This window comes from Zonotrichia albicollis, chromosome 29 (assembly GCF_047830755.1).
Source record: "Zonotrichia albicollis isolate bZonAlb1 chromosome 29, bZonAlb1.hap1, whole genome shotgun sequence".
Lineage (NCBI taxonomy): Eukaryota > Metazoa > Chordata > Aves > Passeriformes > Passerellidae > Zonotrichia > Zonotrichia albicollis.
In genome coordinates, this window is record NC_133847.1 from 6,336,726 (window position 1) to 6,356,553 (window position 19,828).

Sequence of the window (19,828 nt, forward strand, 5' to 3'; positions counted from 1 at the left end):
CCAGCAGCTCCTAAATTAGGACAAAACCCACAAATTAAGCTGGGCTGACCCCACTTCCAGCCTCATGGATAGTTTGAACCTAGCTAAAAAAAAATCTTGGATTCAGCACAAGGCGTGGGACAGGGAAGATGGAGCCCAGCTCTTGCTGCACTTGGATTTCACAGCCTTTTCTCAGCCCTCTCAGCAGCCCAGGCCAAGTGTGAGTCAAACGGGGCTGGAAAGGAAACGTCATCCAGGAGGGTCCAGATGTGTCACCCACAAGACATCAGCCCCCTCATGCAGCATCTTCCACACACGCCAGGCTCGCAGGGTCTTGGAGGGGCTGTGGAACAGCAGAGGTGTAAAAGAGTGGCACAAACATGAGGAAGATGTGGCAGCTACAGGGGAGGGAGGAAAGGTCAGACACACCACGCCTGATGCGTTTTTTGGTTTTCAGCCCAAACTTCCACCCACAGACCAAAGGCAAGGGCGGCTTGAGCACTACAGGCAGCTCATGAGCAAGAGCTGGTTCATCCCTGTGCATTTACTGCTTAAAAATAACCCTAAAATGACAAAAAACCATAGCAAGTACCCCACCTCCCTGTAGAGCTGCATCCTCTCCCCTGATAGCTGTGAGGAGGAGGGAGCAGAAGGTGGGACCCCAAGGCACCCCCAAAATCAGGGAACTGTTGAAGGAAAGACAAAGGGGCACTTTGTGTGTCTGGCTGACGTGACGCTGTTCTGCTGTAAGTTGAACTCATTGGTCTCAGGGGTCCTCCCAGCCATGCCCACCCTCAGGGCCCAGGCCTGGGGCAGCACCTGTGACCCCCTCACACCCAGGTGTCCCCAAAGTGAAGCCCTAAGGAGCTGCCACAAGGGGCAACACCTCTCCCCAAGGTACAAGGGCTGCACAATGGCCTTCTTTCCCTGCTTGGGCAACCCTGACACTCATGAGGGGGCTGTGGCAGCCCCCGAACAGGCCTCGGAGGGCGTACAAACAGCTAAGCACACACACGACAACAGACTACGGCTTCCGCCGCTCTGAGGGGAGCGCGCCTCAGCCGAGCCCTTTTATACCGCGCGCGCCCGGTCACGTGGCCCCGCCCCGCCGCTGACGTCATCGCCGCGCGCGGCAGCATGGCAGCGGCTCCGGCGCCCGGTGTGGCGCCGGTTCGAGCCCGGTGAGTGCGGGACCGGGGCCTCGGCCCCTCCTGAGCCCCCCGGGACCTGTCCTTACCCCTCTGTAACCCACCCAGAACGGGCTCGGTCCCTTCATAACCTTCTCTGGTATGTGTCCGGTCTCTTCATGAACCCCCCGGTACATCACTGACTCCTCCATAAACCCCCCGGTACATTCCCGACCTCTCCACACCCCCCCCCAGTCCATGCCCAGCCCCTCCTGCCCCGGTGCCCCCCCATACCACCCCCTCCCGACCCCCTCCTGACCCCCTTTTCCACGTTCCCCGCAGGTTCCTCACCTCCAAGGAGCAGTTCCACGCCTACCTGCGGGCAGGGGGCGAGGAGGAGGAGGAGGAAAAGGAGGAGAAGAGGGAAGAGGAGCAGGTCAGCGAGCCCCCAGCCAAGAGGGTGAAGGCAGAGGAGCTCGGCCAGGATGGGGAAAGCCAAGGGAATGCTGGAGAGGAGGAGAAGGAGCGTCCTGAGAAGAAGAGAGCCCGGGGGCAGAACAAGAGCCGGCCCTGCATGAAACCCAACTGCTACGAGCAGAGCAGGCTGTGCCCCTCGGTGACACAGGTAGCACACACAGCCCTGCTCTGCCTGGCTTAGCGGGATTTGGGGAAGGGATTCATCCCTGGGAAGGTGGGCAGGCCCTGGCACAGGTGCCCAGAGCAGCTGTGGCTGCCCCTGGATCCCTGGCAGTGCCCAGGGCCAGGCTGGACAGGGCTTGGAGCAGCCTGGGACAGAGGGAGGTGCCCCTGCAGGTGGGACTGGAGGGGATTTATGGTCCTTTCCAACCCAAACCAGGCTGGAATTGCATAAAAACCAGCTGGGAGGGGGTGACGTGGGATGAGCTGAGTGTCACAAGTGAGGTGTCACCTTCCTTGAAGTGTGTCCATCCCCTCCATTGTGTCCATCCCTCCACTGTGTCCCTGTGTCCATCCCTCCACTGTGTCCCTGTGTCCATCCCTCCCCTGGCACCACTCCCTCCCTGCCCTGGTGGTGCCAGGTGAGGCTCAGAGCCCTCTGTGCCATCCTGCTCCGTGCTGTCCCCAGGGCTGTGGCGGGCAGTGCCACTTTGGGCCGCGCTGCCGCTTCCTCCACGACGTGTCCCAGTACCTGGCTGCCAAACCCGCGGACCTGGGCCAGCGCTGCGTCCTCTTCGACACCTTCGGCCGCTGTCCCTACGGTGTCACCTGCCGCTTCGGCCAGGCCCACCTCGGGGACGGCCACCAGAACCTGGTCAACGCCTCCCTGGTGCAGCAGTGGGAGGGGAAGGTGCTGGTGAGGAACGGCCTCTCCAAGGAGCTGCAGCAGCAGCTGCGCAAGAGGAAGTTCAGCTTCCACAAGGCCGAGGAGTTTCTGCGTGGGCTGCGTGCGGGGAAGGGAGGCAAAGCCACGGGGAGCTCCACGGAGGTGTCCAACTGCACTGGTCCCCAGGAGGGCCTGAGGGACAGCCCTGAGCTGCAGGAGCAGGGAGAGGATCCCAGACCTGAGGCTCTGCAGAGCTCCCGAGGGGATGAGGATGCTGCCAGACCTGAGGCTCTGCAGAGCTCCAGAGAAGCTGAGGATGCCCCCGAACCTGAGGTCCTGCACAGCTTCAGAGGAGCTGAGGATGCCCCCAAACCTGAGGTCCTGCACAGCTTCAGAGGAGCTGAGGGTGCTGCCAAACCTGAGGTCCTGCAGAGCTCCCAAAGGGCTGAGGATGCTCCCAGACCTGAGGCTCTGCAGAGTTCCAGAGAAGCTCAGGATACCCCCAAACCTGAGGTTCTGCAGAACTCCCAAAGGGCTGAGGATGCTCCCAAACCTGAGGTCATGAGGAACTCCCAAGGAGCTGATGGTGCTCCCTCCATCCCAACCCTGGGCCCGCTGACAGATGAGGACATCACGAAGCTGCGGCCATGTGAGAAGAAGAAGGTGAGAGACCCTTGTGTCCTGCTCCCGTGGTGGAGATTGTGCGTGGAAAGAGGGAAAAACCCCCTTGGAGAGCCTTTAGCTGGGGGAGGCAGGCAGAGCATGGAAGGAATTCCTGCCTGTGAGGGTGGGGAGGGGCTGGGATGGAATTCCCAGAGCAGCTGTGGCTGCCTCATCCCTGAAAGTGTCCAAGGCCAGGCTGGACAGGGCTTGGAGCACCCTGGGGTGGTGGAAGGTGTCGCTGCCCATAGCCAGGGCATGGAATTGGATGATCCTTAAGGTCCTTTCCAAGCCAAACCATTCTGTGATTCCATAAAAACCATTGCAGCTCTGCTGACCTGCTCCTCCATCCCTGTTTTCCAGCTGGATATCCAAGGCAAGCTGTACCTGGCTCCACTGACCACGGTAGGTTGGTAACTCACTGTGGGCACGGCTGGAACAGAGCAGATCTCCTGACAATCCCTGCTGTCCCTGGCAGTGTGGAAACCTCCCGTTCCGACGGATCTGCAAACGTTTTGGGGCGGATGTCACCTGTGGGGAGATGGCTGTGTGCACCAACCTGCTCCAGGGCCAGTCCTCCGAGTGGGCTCTGCTCAAGCGCCACCACACCGAGGACATCTTCGGGGTGCAGGTGAGGCTTTCCCACCCCACAGCCCACCCAGGGCTCCCTTCCCAGGGGAAAAGCTGCCTCTGGAGCTCAGGGGAGCTCCTTCCCTCTGGCAGCTGGAGGGAGCCTTTCCAGACACCATGACCAAGTGTGCAGAGCTGCTGAACAGGACAATCGACGTGGATTTTGTTGACATCAACGTCGGCTGTCCCATCGACCTGGTCTACAAGAAGGTGAGAAGTTCTGTGGTGGATTTTCCTTCCATGAATCCTTGTCCTCAGCCTCTGCTGCCTGATTGCTCTTTCCAGTCTGATCCAGAGCTCCCAGTCCATTTATGATCTCATGAGAAGGGGAATAAGCTGCTCAAGGAGCAGGGAATGGCTGTCTCTCCCTGGTGGGATTTGGGAGGGAAAAGCACTCTGGAGTGATTTTGGTTGAAGAATCCACTTTCTCCAAACTCTGAGGTGCCCCAAGGACTCTCCAGTGTGTGGGGAAGGTCCTGAGCTCCACGTTTTGTCCCTCAGGGAGGAGGCTGTGCTCTCATGACTCGCTCCAACAAGTTCGAGCAGATCGTCCGCGGCATGAACTCGGTGAGTGGGAGCTCCTGGAGCTGAGCTGAGCTGAGCTGGTGGAGCCCAGTCCAGCCTGGCCTCACCTTCCCACCTCTGCAGGTGCTGGATGTCCCCCTGACGGTGAAGATCCGCACTGGGGTGCAGGAGAAGGTCAACGTGGCTCACAAAATCATCCCCAGGATCCGCGAGTGGGGCGCGTCCATGGTCACGGTACGGGGACAGAGCTGTGGGGTGGTGCCTGGGGAGTTCTGCCTGGAGATCACATTGGGGTGACCTTCCCCTGCCTTTTAGTGTCCTCTGCTTATAAAAGGAAAATTCAGGTGCAGAGAAAATTCCTCCCTGCTCCTGAGCCTTGGGTCCATGATACGGAATCCCAGAATGTTTTGGGAAGGGCCCATCCCTGGGTGTGTTTAACAAAGCCTGGATGTGGCACTGGGTCCAGTTGAGGTGTTGGGGCTGAGATGGACTCAATGACCTTTAAGGTCTCTTCCAACCTGGTCACTTTGTGAATTCTGTAAATCCAGATGTGGATCCCAAGGGATTCTTTACCCAGCTCTGCTCTCAGCCCCCATCGATCCCAAGGCACATCCCAAGGTTGAACCCAAGGTGCCAGGGTTCAGTTGAGATATTGGGGCTGGGTTGGACTCGATAATCTTGAAGGTCTCTTCCAACCCAGTGATTCTGTAAATTCTGTGAATCCAGAGGGAGATCCCAAGGGATCCCTTACCCAGCTCTACTCATAGCACCCATCAATCCTGAGGTTGATGCTGAGGCTGATCTGGGTTGATTGGTTGATCTCGGCTGGGTTGGACTCGATGATCTTGAAGGTCTCTTCCAACCCAGTGATTCTGTAAATTCTGTAAATTCAGAGGTAGATCCCAAGGGATCCCTTACCCAGCTCTGCTCTCAGCGCCCATCGATCCCAAGGTTGATCCCTAGGTTGATCCCAAGGTGCCAGGGTTCAGTTGAGCTGTTGGGGCTGGGATGGACTCAATGACCCTTAAGGTCTTTTCCAACCTGGTCATTCTATAAATTCTGTGAATCCAGAGGGAGATCCCAAGGGATCCCTTACCCAGCTCTGCTCTCAGTGCCCATCGATCCCAAGGTTGATCCCTAGGTCGATCCTGAGGTCGATCCTGAGGTTGATCCCAAGGTGCCAGGGTTCACTTGAGCTGTTGGGGCTGGGATGGACTCAATGACCCTTAAGGTCTTTTCCAACCTGGTCGTTCTGTGAATTCTGTGAACCCAGAGGTAGATCCCAAGAGATCCTTTACCCACCTCTGTTCTCAGCGCTCATCGATCTTGAGGCCCATCCCGATGTTGATTCCATAAAAACCATTGCAGCTCTCCCAGAGTCCATCCCAAGGCCCATCCCAAGGCCCATCCCAGGGCTCCCTTCCCCATGGTGATGGCGCTGTCCCTGCAGTGATGTCCCTGCTCTCTCCCACAGCTGCACGGGCGCTCGCGGGAGCAGCGCTACACGCGCAGCGCGGACTGGGCCTACATCGCCGAGTGCGCCCGCCTGGCCAGCCCCATGCCTCTGTTCGGTACGTGGGGCACCCCTGGCATTTCAAACCCCCTCAAAATGGGGCAAAAGAGCGTGTTCCTGGGGGGTTCCATCCTCTGAACCTGAGAGAAGCAGAGAAAAGAATGATCAGGACAATTCTTGTCTCATTCGCTGCTGCTGTGTTTGTGCCACAGCAGAATGCAATGTGGGGATTGTTCACCCACAGTGAGGGTGGTTTGGTTCCTTGGCATGTCAGGAAATAGCCCCATATTATTCTGCACAGAGAAAAGCAAGGCATCATTCTTCCCAAGAATATTTCTGAGATTCACATTCTCTGAACCTCAGAGAAAGGAAAAACACAATTCTTATCATTTTCTGTGCCTGTGTTTGTGCCAAAGCAGAAAGAAATATGGGGATTGTTCACCCATAGTGATGGTGCTTTGGTTCCTTGGCCTGTCAGGAAATAGCCCCCCATTTCTGTTCACAGACAAAAGCAAGGCACAATTCTTCCCAAGAATATTCTGATCTCATTTTCTGTGCCTGTGTTTGTGCCAAAGCAGAATGCAGTGTGGAGACATAATCTTTATGTACTAAAGAATACAGAAAGGATACTTACAGAAGGCTAAAAAGATAATAATAAAAACTCTGACTCTTTTCAGAGCCCTGACACAGCCTGACCCTGACTGGCCAAAGAGTCAAAACAATTCACATGAAACCAATGAAACAATCACCTGTTGGATAAACAATCTCCAACCACATTCCAAAGCAGCAAAACACAGGAGAAGCAAATGAGATAATTAATTATTGTTTCCCTTTTTCTCTGAGGCTTTTCACCTTCCCAGGAGAGAAATCCTGGCAAAAGGGATTTTTCAGAAAACGTGAATGCCACCCCTGGTGCCAGATGTGGTGCCAGAAGGAAGGAACACCAATCACTTGGGTTTTTAACAGGTTTTCTTGGATTTTGTGGCACAAAATCCCTGAGCCTTCAGGGAAACTGAAGGAGAACAGAGGAGAAAACTCCTTTTTCCCTTGTAAGGGAACATCCATCAGAAACATCCCTGGGAATCCAGAGCAGGAGCCTCTTTGCACCATCTGGCCCTGGGACATTGTGTCCATGCTGAATTTCATCCCATGCCTGCATTAGCTCACTTTGACTTGTCCTCACGGATCTCTCTGACCTCTGGCTTCTGCTCCTCTCCGGGCAGGAAATGGGGATATTTTGTCCTATGAAGATGCAAACCGAGCCATGCAGATGGGAGTTTCTGGAATCATGATTGCAAGGCAAGTGCTTGTGTTTCCCTTCACTCCTGAGCTCTGGTGGTTCCAGAGGGGGGAAAAAAATAAAAAGAGGATTAAAAAAATCCCTAAACAAACCCAAAGCATGGAATTTCCTCTCAGTGAAACCACCCTGAAAATTGGAGAAATCAGTTTGTATCAGTTGGAATGGAAAAGAAGATTTAAAGCAGAAATCAGTGCTGGGAAATGTCTCAAATCTTCAGGAGCATCAGTGATGGGAATAACAATTTTATTTATTTTATTTTATTTTATTTTATTTTATTTTATTTTATTTTATTTTATTTTATTTTATTTTATTTTATTTTATTTTATTTTATTTTATTTTTCTTTGGCTGCAGAGGGGCACTGATCAAACCCTGGCTTTTCACGGAAATCAAGGAGCAGAGACACTGGGATATCTCCTCCAGGGAGAGGTTTGACATCCTCAAGGACTTCACCAACTTTGGCCTCGAGCACTGGGGCTCAGACACTCAGGGAGTGGAGAAAACCAGGAAATTCCTGCTGGAGTGGCTCTCCTTCCTGTGCAGGTGATGCTGCCCAGCCAGGGGGATTTTAAACAATAATTAATTAATTCATTAATTTTATTTTATCATTTATTTTATTTTATCATTTATTTTAGCACTTATTTCATTTTATCCCAGGTACATCCCAGTTGGGTTACTGGAACATCTACCTCAGAAAATCAACGAGCGGCCGCCCTATTACCTGGGCAGGGACTACCTGGAGACCCTCATGGCCAGCCAGAACGTGGATGATTGGATCAAAATAAGGTCAGGAGGCATCAAATCTCATTCCAGTTGCTCAAAAGGGACGTGGCAGAGCCCCTGTAGGGCCACAGGGTTGTTTGACAGCTGGGCACTGAGCACTGAACCCTCCTTGGGTTTGGTTTTTTGTTGTTTTTCTTCCCTGGCAGTGCCCAAGGCCGGGCTGGACAGGGCTGGGAGCAGCCTGGGACAGCGGGAGGTGTCCCCCCATGGCAGGGCTGGCACTGGGTGGGCTTTGAGGTCTCTGGATTAATTCTGTGATTGATTGTTTCCCCCAGTGAGCTGCTCCTGGGCCCCGTCCCGCCCAGCTTCACCTTCCTGCCAAAGCACAAGGCCAATTCCTACAGATAGGGCTGGCCTGGCCCTGGCCCTCGGCATCAGGAGGACTTTGGATGGGCTATGAGGAGGAGCAGGGCTCCTGGCAGTTGGAATAAAGCTGATGTTTTTAAAAGCTGGTGAGTTTTTTGCCTTTCTGCGAGCCCCACACCAATCCTGGCAGACAAACTCCTGTTAGTGAGGGGATCTTTGCCTCCAGTTCACAGCCAGAGCTGGCCCAGCTGTCCCACATTGCTGGGAAAGAGCCCCAGTTCCCACCAGGATGTCCTTGGGAGTGACAAACTCCCAGGACGAGGAGCAGCAACGTTCCCCCAGCCCCTCTGGAAAACACAGGAGAAGCAAATGAGACGTGTCACTACCAAGGTGACACAGAGCTGATGCTCAAGCTCCAAAAAGAAGCCTCTCAAAGAATTCTAAAGGCTCTGGGGACAGTCTGGAGGGTCCCAGCAGCATCCCCACACCTGGGGGACCCCAGTGGCACCAGCAGAGTGGGGAGAGCAATGGTCCCAGCACTGCTGACACCCAGCATGGCCACCTCCACAGGCAACCACAGCTCCCCAGCCACGCTGCTGCCCCCAAACCGCGGTGACAGGGACGGGGCAGGGCTGGGGCACCGCGGGGATCCCTTGGACCATCCCTAGATCAGCCCACCGCAACCCCTGGGCGAGCTGGTGCCTCGGTAGGCGTCATGGCGGCCTCCTTTGCCTCAGTAGGTGCCATGGCGGCCTCCTATGCCTCGGTAGGTGTCATGGCAGCCTCCTGTGCCTCGGTAGCCGTCATGGCGGCCTCCTGTGCCTCGGTAGCTGTCATGGCGGAGGCAGGAAGTGGACGTCATTGTTGTCACGTGGCCCTCTGCCGGTTCCGTGTGCGGGTGGCGGTAACGCCCGGTAGGGGCGGGAGGGGCACGGGGGGGACCGGGAGGAACCGCAGGCACCGGGAGCCGGGCGGGTGTCCGGGCAGGGGCGCTGGGCACCCAGCGGGGTAAGTGCAGGGTACGGAGATAGCGGGGGGCGGGCAGCGGGGCGGGATGGGGGCACCGGGGGACAATGAGGCGATGGCTGAGGGGTCGGGGGCTGTGGAGCAGTGGGGACACTGGGAGGGTGCGGCAGGGGCAACTGGGACACACAGAGGGGAGAACTGGGGGGCACTGGGAGGAACTGGGAGGGTACCCAGCCCTGAACTGGGGGACACAGGGGTACTGGGACAACTGGGGGGGTACCAAGGCCCTTACTGAGATAACTGAGGGATACCCAGGCCCAAACTGGGAGAACTGGGGGGCAGTGGGAGGGTACCCAGCCTGAACTGGGAGAGCTGGCGGGCACGGGGTCAGCCAGCAGTGACTCTGGGGCTGTGCCAAGGCCGTGCCCAGGCTGTTGCCGTGCCCAGGCCGTGCCCAGGCTGTGCTGTGCCATTCCAGGCCGTGCCCAGGATGCTGCTGCGCTCGTGGCGCTCGCTGTTCTCAGGCCGCCTGCTGCTCCTCACCAACACCGTCAGCTGCGGGGGGCTCCTGGCAGCCGGGGACGTCCTGCAGCAGGAGTGGCACCGCCGCAAGCACCCCCAGAGCCAGCTGCAGCTGGGGCGCACGGGTGAGAGCAGGGGGCAGATCCCACTGCCAGGCCGGGGATGGGCACTGGGAGGGGCTGGGATGGACTGGGAGGGGCAAATCCCACTGCCAGGCCAGGGATGGGCACTGGTGGGCATTGGGAAGGGCTGGCCAAGTCCCACTGCCAGGGCAGGGACACCTCTCACCCTTCTGCTGCTCCAAACCCCAGCCTGGGGCACTGCCAGGGATCTACGGCTGGGTGAAATCCATCCCTGCCCTCACAGCAAGGAATTCCTTCCCAAAATGCCCTCATGGACACTTCCAGGGCTGGGGGAAATCCATCCCCACCCTCACAGGGAGGAATTCCTGCCCCAAATACTTTCATGGCATTTCCCTGATCTCCATCCCAAATCTCTGAACCTTTCCCTGATCCCCATCCCAAACCCCTGAACCTTTCCCTGATCTCCATCCCAAATCTCTGAACCTTTCCCTGATCTCCATCCCAAACCCCAGAACCTTTCCCTGATCTCCATCCCAAATCTCTGAACCTTTCCCTGATCTCCATCCCAAACCCCAGAACCTTTCCCTGATCTCCATCCCAAATCCCAGAACCTTTCCCTGATCTCCATCCCAAACCCCTGAACCTTTCCCTGATCCCCATCCCAAACCCCTGAACCTTTCCCTGATCCCCATCCCAAATCCCTGAACCTTTCCCTGATCTCCATCCCAAATCCCTGAACCTTTCCCTGATCCCCATCCCAAACCCCAGAACCTTTCCTGGGATCCATCCAGGGCTCCAGCAACAGCCATGAAACCCATCCCCACCCTGCCAGTGCTGAATTCCTCTCCCCCCGAGTGCCCTCCTTGCCCCCCAGCCGTGCTGTCCCTGTGGTTGCAGGCAGGATGTTCGTGGTGGGCTGCAGCCTGGGCCCCCTGATGCATTACTGGTACCTGTGGCTGGACTGGGCGCTGCCGGCGCGGGGCGTGCGCTGCCTGCGCACCGGCATCAAGAAGGTGCTCATCGACCAGCTGGTGGCATCGCCCACCATGGGAGCCTGGTACTTCATGGGTACGTGGGGGGCTCGGGGGGCTCTGATCCGGGCCCAAAATCACAGCCCTGCAGCTCCTGGTGGGGCCTGAGGGGTTGGGGTTGGTGGTGCCAGGTTCTGGGCTGGCTTAGGGGGGAATTCGGAATGAACCTCACAGAACTGACAAAAGGCATCGCTGCAGCTCTGGCAGGGCTGGGATGGGGCCATTCCCTGGGGGAATTCAGTGCCACCCTCTGGGGGAAGATCCTTTCCCTGATCTCCATCCCAAACTCTGAACCTTTCCCTGATCTCCATCCCAAATCCCAGAACCTTTCTCTGATCTCCATCCCAATTCCCCTGAACCTTTCCCTGATCCCCATCCCAAACCCCAGAACCCTTTCCTGATCTCCATCCCAAACCCCTGAACCTTTCCCTGATCTCCATCCCAAATCCCAGAACATTCCCTGACCTCCATCCCACCCCTGGCACAGCCCCAGCCCTTCCCCACACAGATCTGTGCCTTCCCTTTCACTTTCCTTTCCATTTCCCTCCCTGCTGCCCTTCCTGCCCACACTGGGAGGGCTTTGGGGCATTTCCCACCCCAATTCCCTCCCCAATTCCCACCCCATTTCCCACCCCAATTCCCATTTCCCACCCCAATTCCCATCCCAATTCCCACCCCATTTCCCACCCCAATTCCCACCCCATTTCCCACCCCATTTCCCACCCGAATTCCTTCCCCAATTCCCACCCCATTTCCATCCCCATTTCCCTCCCCATTTCCCACCCCATTTCCTATTTCCCACCCCAATTCCCACCCCAATTCCCACCCCATTTCCCTCCCCATTTCCCACCCCAATTCCCACCCCATTTCCCTCCCCAATTCCCTCCCCAATTTCCATTTCCCACCCCAATTCCCACCCCAATTCCCTCCCCAATCCCCTCTGACCCCTCCTGTCCCCACAGCCATCGGCACCCTGGAGGGCCAGTCCTTACAGGAGAGCTGGGACGAGCTGAAGGAGAAATTCTGGGAGATGTACAAGGTGATTCCCTCCCTGAGCTGCCCCCGTGTGCTGCTGGGAGCCGAGGGCAGCCCCCCAGCTGCCCCTTGTCCCCCTTTGTCCCCTCCTTGTCCCCCCCCAGGCTGACTGGAGCGTGTGGCCGGCGGCGCAGATCCTCAACTTCCTCTTCGTGCCACCCCCGTTCCGTGTGGCTTACGTCAACGTGGTGACCCTGGGCTGGGACACCTACCTGTCCTACCTCAAATACAGGGTGAGCCCTGCCCCTGAGCCCCTGCCAGCCCTGCGAGTTCACACAATTCACAAAAATGCACAGAATTCCCCCAAATTCACAGAATGACCAGGTTGGAAGAGACCCTAAAGGTCATTGAGTCCATCCCAGCCTCAACAACTCAACCAAACCCTGGCACCCAGTGCCACACCCAGGGATGGTGACTCCACCACCTCCCTGATCCCCAGGAATCCCCAAAATTCCCCCAAATTCACAGAATGATCAGGTTGGAAGAGACCATAAAGGTCATTAAATCCAACCCAGCCCCAACAGCTCAACCAAACCCTGGCACCCAGTGCCACACCCAGGGATGGTGACTCTACCACGCCCGCAGGAAAACCATTCCAGAGCTCTGTCCCTCTTTCCATACAAACATTTTTCCCAATATCCCACCTGTATTTCTCAAGGCTGTGTGCTCTGGTTGTGTCAGTTCTGTAGACAGAGCCCAGCCCCAGCTGAGCACAGGCACCTTTCAGGGGATGTACAGAGTGCTGGGGGCACCCCTGAGTCTCCTTTTCTCCAGGCTGAGCACCCCCAGCTCCCTCTCAGGGTTTGTGTTCCCAGTTCCCAGCTCTGTTTGCCCCCTCTGGATGCTCTCAGGTGTCTCAAAGTCCTTTCCAAGCTGTGGGGCACAGCCAGGACAGGATTCTCTCCCTGCTCTGGGCAGTGCCCAGCACAAGGGCAGGATGATTTCCCTGCAGTGCCCAGCACAGGATGCTCTCCCTGCTCTGGGCAGTGCCCAGCAGAGGATCAGGATGCTCTCCCTGTTCTGGGCAGTGCCCAGCAGAGGGGCACAATGATTTCCCTGCTCTCTGGGCAGTGCCCAGCAGAGGATCAGGATGCTCTCCCTGCTCTGGGCAGTGCCCAGCACAAGGGCAGGATGATTTCCCTGCAGTGCCCAGCACAGGATGCTCTCCCTGCTCTGGGCAGTGCCCATCTCACCCTGGGTGTTTTGCAGCCCCACAGCCCTCGAGGTGTGCCCTCAGCAGTGCCCAGCAGAGGCACAGGATGATTTCCCTGCAGTGCCCAGCAGAGGGGCAGGATGCTCTCTCTGCTCCAGGGCAGTGCCCAGCACAGGGGCAGGATGATTTCTTGGCCCCTGGGCAGTGCCCAGCAAAGGATCAGGATGCTCTCCCTGCTCTGGGTAGTGCCCAGCAGAGGCACAGGATGATTTCCCTGCTCCAGGGCAGTGCCCAGCACAGGATCAGGATGCTCTCCCTGCTCTCTGGGCAGTGCCCAGCAGAGGCACAGGATGATTTCCCTGCAGTGCCCAGCACAGGATGATTTCCCTGCTCTCTGGGCAGTGCCCAGCACAGGGGCAGGATGATTTCCCTGCCCTCTGGGCAGTGCCCACCTCACCCACCTCACCCTGGGTGTTTTGCAGCCCCGCAGCCCCGGGCAGGAGCCCCCACGGCAGAGCCCGAGCAGCGCCGGGGCCTAGGGAGGCTCGAGGCTGTTCCAGAGCAGACGGACTCAGAGGGATTTCCGTGCATTCCTGGCCTTTGTGGAGCGCCCCAGCCGAGGGGGGGCACGGCCAGAGCCACCCCCCTCCATGTGCCTGCTGCTGATTAACTCATCTGCTAATTACAGCCGTGGGCTGGGGCTGGAACAATCTCTTGCTGCAGGAGAAGCTGTAAAGTGATTTCTTGTGGGATTTGCCCGCAGAGCCGGGGTGAGGAGGAGCTGCTGCAGCCCCTGGGAAGGGCCTGGCTGGATTTTTGTTCCCTCTGCAGAGCAAACCAGGCCCTTGCTGCTCCTCCAGCGCCTTCCAGCCTCACTGAGTGGAAATGGGGAAGGAATTGTTTTCTGTGAGGGCTGGAGTGGAATTGCCAGAGCAGCTGGGGCTGCCCCAGGGCAGGTTGGAGCAGCCTGGGAGGGGTTGGAAGGGATTTAAGGTCGTTGCAGCCCCGCTGCACTGGGGCTGCTGCTCTGCTCTCCCTGCAGCTCCTCTCTCCTTCCCCTCGTGCTTTTCTCCCCAGCTCAAGGATGGAATCACTGCACTCCCTCCGCTCCGGGGGCTGCAGCCACCTGGATCCTCTATAAATAGGGCTGGAAATGGGCTGTGATTGCGCCCGCCGGCTCTGCAGAGGCTCAGGGGGGGCTGGAGCCAAATTCTGGCAGAGTTTGGGGCCATCACATCCCCGTGCTCCCAGCCCTGGGCGAGCTGCACCCTCCCTGCATAACCCAAGGACTGAATGATTGCCAGTGTCAATGAGAATTGTCTAAATGGGGGTTTTTAATTTGATTTTTAAAGCTGTGCCTTCATGCTCTGCCCTGGTCCCTGCTGTCACATACCCAGGGGGGATCAGCTCCTCCCTCAGCAGCAGCAGGAGCCATTGGGAGGACGATAATTTTTAAAAAAATCTGATTAATTTTGCTCCTTTCTGGCAACTCAGGGACCCCGAGGAACTTCTGATCAGCATTGGTTTATTTCTTCACAACATTTCTTTTAATACAGTGATTTTTAGGAAATTGTACTCTTTTTTTTTTTTTTTGACACTTTTGACATTTGTACAGTACAGTGTAACTCTTCCATAAGTAAACTTCACAAAAAAGAGGAGGGGGGGAAAGGGGGAGGGAAGGAGATGGAATCATGACTGGGGGGGGGAAACAGAGGGAAATCTGTAAAATAAAGACACAGCGCTCCAGGAGAAATAAATAAAGGGCAGCTCTGTCATGGCTACGGGAATATCCACTTATTCACAGTCTCCACAGAAGCACAGAACTACAGGAACACGAGATCCCAAAGCCCTGGAGCAAACCAGCCCTGTTCACCCCACAGCCTCCCCAAACCGGGGCAGATTCACTCCAGTGGGCTCGGCCTCGCCGATGCATTGAATTCATTTTTTCATCTGAAATCTTATTATTTAAATAATAATAATAATAACAGTTCTGTCATCGTTTGGTTGTGGGGGTGGGGTGGTTGGTTTTTTTTTTTTTTGGTGGGTTTTTCTTTTTAAAAGTGATATTCACAAGCAAGGTTTACCACACTGAGAGAAACCAAAAAAAAAAAAAAAAAACAAAAAAAAATCAGAATATATATATATATAATATATATAAATGCACCACCACGGCCACAGCACAGCAGGTCACGCGCACAGCGTCACTTCCTACGCCTATTTACAAGGAATTTCTGTATGTACAAGGAGGAAGACGGCGGGAGCATAAATTAGCATCTATTTATACAAATAAACAAGAGTCAGGAAAATATCCATCCAGCTGCAGGGGCAGGGGAGCGGCCACAAAGAGCCCCCTGCACCAGGAGCTCTGGGGGGGCAAAAGGGGTGGGATGGATTTGGGGAGGGGGATTTGGGGGTCCTGTCACAGCACCCACACGCTGGGAAGGGGGTCCCAGGGTAGGGGGATCCCCAGGACAGGGGGTCCCAGGGCAAGAAAAAGGGCAGGGGGTAACAAGAATGGGGGTCTCCAGGGCAATTGGGGTCTCCAGGGCAATTGGGGTCTCCAGGAAAGAGGGTTCCAGATAAGGAAAAAGGGCAGAGGGTCCCAGGACAAAGGGGGTCTCTGGGAAAGAGGGTCCCAGATAAGGAAAAAGGGCAGGGGGTCCCAGGACAAAGGGGGTCTCCGGGAAAGAGGGTCCCAGATAAGGAAAAAGGGCAGAGGGTCCCAGGACAGGGGCATCTCCAGGGCAGGGGTCTCCAGGCCACAGGGTCCCAGGAAAGGGGGTCCCAGAGCAGGGAAAAGGGCAGAGGGTACCAGGACAGGGTCCCAGGACAGGGGGGGTCTCCAGGACAATTGGGGTCTCCAGGAAAGGGGGTCCCAGAGAAGGAAAAAGGGCAGGGGGGTCTCCAGGGCAAGGGGTGCCAGGACAGGGTGGGTGGGTGGGTTTCACCAGGGCAAATGGGGCTGGGGGTGATGGTTTCTTGACAGTGATTAAAAGCAGAATGAGGAGGGGTGGGGGGGGAAGTTTTCTACCAGCCCAGGCTTAAAAATAAATTAAGGGGTGGGGGGGGGGGGCATAGCCTAATGAATTGGGGTGGGGGCTCCTAGAGGGGCCGCAGCCCTTTCGGAGGTATCAGCAGCAAAAGCCCCCGCGGGACCCCCAAGAGGAGGAGCTCGTGGGGGGGGGGGGGGGTTTGGGGTGCACTGACCGGATTTTGGGGGGATTCTGGGGGGGTTTTTGGGGGGGGGGGGGCTGGCCCCTAGCAGGCACAGTCCTGGTGGGGGGGGGCCTGCTGGTCCGTGAGCTGGGGGCCCTGCTTGGCGCCGGTGACCGCGGGGTCGGCCGTGTCCAGCGACTCGGACATCTTCTCGCAGATGATGTCCACCAGCCTCTCGAAGGTTTGCTTCACGTTGATGTTGTCCTTGGCGCTGGCCTCGAAAAACTCAAACCCTGCGGTGGTGGGAGAAGGAGGCAGGTGGGGGGGGGGACAGTGTGGAAGGGGACAGAGGGACAAGGGACACGTCAAAGATCCACGTCAAAGATCCGGCCCTGCGTGGCTCCTCCTCCTCATTCAATATTTAAAGGGTTTGCAACCTGCCCCCCACTATCCACAAAATCCCGTTTTTCCCACCCAAAGAACCCCCCCAGATCCTCCCCCCAGCCCCTCACAGAGAGCTGAAGCTGTGCAGTGACTCTGTGCTTGTCACCAGGCGCCAAGTCACCGCCGGTACCACAGCAGAGCGATTACACGCAGGGAATTAAGCCCTTAATTAAATTAATTGTGGGCTGGCAGGCATGGTGGGGGGCTCCCCCTCCCCAGCTCACCCAGGTGCTCGGCGAGCTGGCGCCCCTTCTCCGAGGACACCACGCGCTCGTCCTCCATGTCACACTTGTTCCCCACCAGCAGCACCTGCGCGTTGTCCCACGAGTAGGTCTTGATCTGGGTGGACCTTGGGGAAGGGAGAGGGGGATCAGAGGGGCGGGCAGGGGGCGGCTGGGGCGCTGTGGGGTGCCCAGAGCCCCCCGTGGCGCTCACCAGTCCTGCACGGCGTTGAAGGACTCCTCGTTGGTGATGTCGTACATGAGGATGAAGCCCATGGCCCCGCGGTAGTAGGCGGTGGTGATGGTGCGGTACCGCTCCTGCCCCGCCGTGTCCTGGGGGACAGGGGACAGCTGAATGTCACCCCAGGGGTGCGGTGACACCCCCAGAGGGGCCTCACCATGGGGGCAGGTCCGGCCCCTGCCTGGAACCGCCGTGGTGGGGCAGCTCCATACTGAACATCACCCAAATGAGCGTTATCTCATAGTGACCATCACCCAACCGAGCGTTATCCCAGAGTGACCATCACCCCATAGTGACCATCACCCAACCGAGCGTTATCCCAGAGTGACCATCACCCCATAGTGACCATCACCCAACCAGGGATTATCCCACATTGACCTTCACCCCACAGTGACCATCACCCCTACACCAAGAATCCATCACCCCACCCCTCACTGACCATCACCCAACCCATAGTGACCATCACCCCACAGTGACCATCACCCCCACACCAAGGATCCATCACTCCCACCACCACCCCCACCATCCATCTCCCCACACCACCATCGCCCCCTCCCCACCGCCCCAGCCCAGCCCAGGGGTCTGGGGGCACCGGGGGCTCTCAGTGCTCACCCAGATCTGCAGCTTGATGCGTTTGTCGTTCCTGTAGATGGTCTTGACCTTGAAGTCGATGCCCACGGTGCTGACGAAGGCGGGCGTGAAGGAGTCGTCGGCGTAGCGGAACAGGAAGGAGGTTTTGCCCACGCTGCTGTTGCCGATGATCAGGATCTTGAACATGTAATCGAAGTTCTGGTCCGAGGATTCCTTCTGCCCATAGCGGGAGTCAGTAGCCGACGCCATCTGCAGGGTGGGGAGAGGCCGTGACGGGGCTGGCCCCGCTCGGAGCCGGTTCCCAGCACGGATTTGGGGTATTTTGGCTCAGGATGGGCCGTGGCGTGGCCATCAATGGGTCACCCTGCCCTGAAGGGCTCGGAGAGGGAGAGGCCACCTCCTGTCACCTGCAGAGCAGGGAGCCGCGGTGTGTCCATGGTAAATGTGGGGCACGTGGCCCACAGCGTTTACCACGGCCACAGAGATTCGCCACGGCTACCAGGATTTGCCACAGGTCTCAGGAATTGCTGTGGCTCTTAGAATCTGCCACGGCTGTCAGGAATCGCCCCAAGAACTGCCGTGTCCCAGGCTTTGCCATGGCTCTCAGGAATTGCTGTGGCTCTCCCAGGATTTGCCACGGCCGCCAGGAATTGCCACGGCTCCTAAGAATTGCCGTGGCTTCCAGGCTTTGCAATGGCTCCCAGGAATTGCCACGGCTGCCAGGATTTGCCACGGTTCCCAGGAAAATTGCCTTGGCTCTTAGGAATCGCCACGGCTGCCAGGCTTTAACACGGCTCCCAGGAATTGCCGTGGCTCTCAGGATCTGCCTTGTGGCGTTGCGGGTGCGGCCGGGGCGCCGCAGCCTCTCCCGCATCTTCCCGGTGACAAAATGGCACCGGCGGCGGTGCCCGGTGCCCCCGCACGGCGCGGCCGGCGCGGTGACAGGGACCGGGGGATGGCACGGGGACCGGGGGGTGACACACAGATGCCAGGCAAGGGGGCACAGAGGTGGGTGCGCACCCAGGGAGGAGAGGGGGGATGCGGGATGGAGCACAGGGATGCGGGATGGGGATGCAGGAATGGGGTGCTGGACGCTGATGAGCATTTTGGGGGGGTGCTGGAGGGGGGGTTGATAGAGGGGGCTCATGGGGGGTGCAGGGCGATGCAGGGAGGGGGTGCAGGGTGCTGATGGGGAGATCAGGGTGTTGATTGGGGGGTTCAAGGTGTTGATGGGGGGGGTCAGGGTGCTGATAGGGGTGTCAGGGTGTTGACTGGGGGGTTCAGGGTGCTGACTGGGGGGAGGTCAGAGTGGTGATGGGGAGGGGGTCACCTCCTGCTCCTTCCCGCAGGCCCGACCCCGCTGCACCCACTCGGTCCCCGCCGCATCGAGACCCCCCCCCAGGCCCTGCGCAGCCCCCCCCGCGCCGCATCCATCATCATCATCATCATCCCCCCCCGCCTCCCGTCTCCTCCGCTGCAGCCGCCCCTCCCCTCCCGGTGCCGGGGGGCACACAGGGGGTCTCGGGGGGGGTCCCGATGGGGATGTCGCTGTGGGGGGGGTCCCGGTGGGGGTCCCGGTGCTGGGGGGGGGGGGGGGTCTCACCTCTGCCGCGCTCGCGCCGCCGCCTCCTCCCCGCAGCGACTGCAGCAGATGCGGAGCCTGGGTGACGTCGGCTGAGGGGCGGGGCTCGCTATGCAAATGAGCCCGGACGTCACGGGCGCGGCCCTGAGGGAGGCGCTGATTGGCTCGGCGGCGCGCTTTGATGGACAGCGGGCGGACGAGGGGGAGGAGACCCCCCCTCCCGGCGCGGTGGTGGGCGCCGCTCCTCCCTCCGGCAGCGCGCAGTGGTGCGGTCCGGCCGCGCTCCGCGGGGCACGGGATGAACCATCTGTGCGCCGGCGGGGGTGTAGACCGAACCATTCCCGCTCAAAGGGGGGGGGCGAGATTTGACAACATCCCTGTCGCGACATGGCGCGCTATCGCGACGCCTTCCCTAGGCCTGCAGTGGCGGGCAGGCTGATCCTTGCCTTGTCAGGGCGGCTGGCGCTGAGGCGGGGCTGGTGCGCAGGTGGGCGGCCATGTCCTCCCTCGCCCTGCGGCTCCAGCGGGGATTAGGGCCGGCAGCATATGGCGGCCCGAGGGCAGCGGCACTGCCCTGGCCCCGGAGCCTCCCGGGCCCTGCCCTGCCCTGCCCCGCCCGGGGGCCTCCGTGCTCTCCGTGCCCGTGCAGCTCCTGGCCCCTGCCCAGGCTCATCCCACA

General features: G+C 58.4%; 3 protein-coding genes across 5 annotated transcripts; 2 read left to right on the forward strand and 1 right to left on the reverse strand.

Annotated features, from left to right (window-relative positions):
* Positions 1 to 1,039: 1,039 nt before the first annotated feature.
* On the forward strand, positions 1,040 to 8,269 carry DUS3L (dihydrouridine synthase 3 like). The gene is made up of 13 exons (XM_074528707.1): positions 1,040 to 1,160; positions 1,449 to 1,731; positions 2,212 to 3,072; positions 3,433 to 3,474; positions 3,548 to 3,700; positions 3,793 to 3,909; positions 4,201 to 4,266; positions 4,348 to 4,458; positions 5,699 to 5,795; positions 6,961 to 7,036; positions 7,390 to 7,578; positions 7,693 to 7,821; positions 8,094 to 8,269. Exons 1-13 carry the CDS (start codon positions 1,117 to 1,119, stop codon positions 8,164 to 8,166), a joined length of 2,241 nt encoding a protein of 746 aa, XP_074384808.1. The 5' UTR covers positions 1,040 to 1,116; the 3' UTR covers positions 8,167 to 8,269.
* Positions 8,270 to 8,866: 597 nt separating this feature from the next.
* Positions 8,867 to 16,339, forward strand: MPV17L2 (MPV17 mitochondrial inner membrane protein like 2). 3 transcript variants are annotated; one of them, XM_074528710.1, is made up of 6 exons: positions 8,867 to 9,132; positions 9,538 to 9,737; positions 10,593 to 10,763; positions 11,689 to 11,765; positions 11,866 to 11,994; positions 13,397 to 16,339. In XM_074528710.1, exons 1-6 carry the CDS (start codon positions 8,870 to 8,872, stop codon positions 13,451 to 13,453), a joined length of 897 nt encoding a protein of 298 aa, XP_074384811.1. In that variant the 5' UTR covers positions 8,867 to 8,869; the 3' UTR covers positions 13,454 to 16,339. The 3 variants fall into 3 exon arrangements, with proteins under 3 accessions (XP_074384811.1, XP_074384812.1, XP_074384813.1); XM_074528712.1 differs by having other exon boundaries at positions 9,004 to 9,132; positions 9,569 to 9,737; XM_074528711.1 differs by lacking the exon at positions 10,593 to 10,763.
* RAB3A (RAB3A, member RAS oncogene family) lies at positions 14,913 to 19,312 on the reverse strand. The gene is made up of 5 exons (XM_074528708.1): positions 19,171 to 19,312; positions 17,589 to 17,816; positions 16,950 to 17,068; positions 16,739 to 16,863; positions 14,913 to 16,363 (listed from the first exon to the last, which is right to left on the reverse strand). Exons 2-5 carry the CDS (start codon positions 17,814 to 17,816, stop codon positions 16,173 to 16,175), a joined length of 663 nt encoding a protein of 220 aa, XP_074384809.1. The 5' UTR covers positions 19,171 to 19,312; the 3' UTR covers positions 14,913 to 16,172.
* Between the last annotated feature and the right edge of the window lie 516 nt (positions 19,313 to 19,828).

Coding starts and splice junctions, on each gene's coding strand:
- DUS3L (XM_074528707.1), top strand. CDS start 1,117: ATGGCAGCGGCTCCGGCGCCCGGTGTGGCGCCGGTTCGAGCCCG. Junction 3,073..3,432: donor GGCCATGTGAGAAGAAGAAG/GTGAGAGACCCT, acceptor CCTGTTTTCCAG/CTGGATATCCAAGGCAAGCT. Junction 3,475..3,547: donor ACCTGGCTCCACTGACCACG/GTAGGTTGGTAA, acceptor TGTCCCTGGCAG/TGTGGAAACCTCCCGTTCCG.
- MPV17L2 (XM_074528710.1), top strand. CDS start 8,870: ATGGCGGCCTCCTATGCCTCGGTAGGTGTCATGGCAGCCTCCTGTGCC. Junction 9,133..9,537: donor GGCGCTGGGCACCCAGCGGG/GTAAGTGCAGGG, acceptor TGCCGTGCCCAG/GCCGTGCCCAGGCTGTGCTG. Junction 10,764..11,688: donor GGGAGCCTGGTACTTCATGG/GTACGTGGGGGG, acceptor CTGTCCCCACAG/CCATCGGCACCCTGGAGGGC.
- RAB3A (XM_074528708.1), bottom strand. CDS start 17,816: ATGGCGTCGGCTACTGACTCCCGCTATGGGCAGAAGGAATCCTCGGAC. Junction 17,069..17,588: donor GCATCAAGCTGCAGATCTGG/GTGAGCACTGAG, acceptor CCTGTCCCCCAG/GACACGGCGGGGCAGGAGCG. Junction 16,864..16,949: donor TTCAACGCCGTGCAGGACTG/GTGAGCGCCACG, acceptor CCCTTCCCCAAG/GTCCACCCAGATCAAGACCT.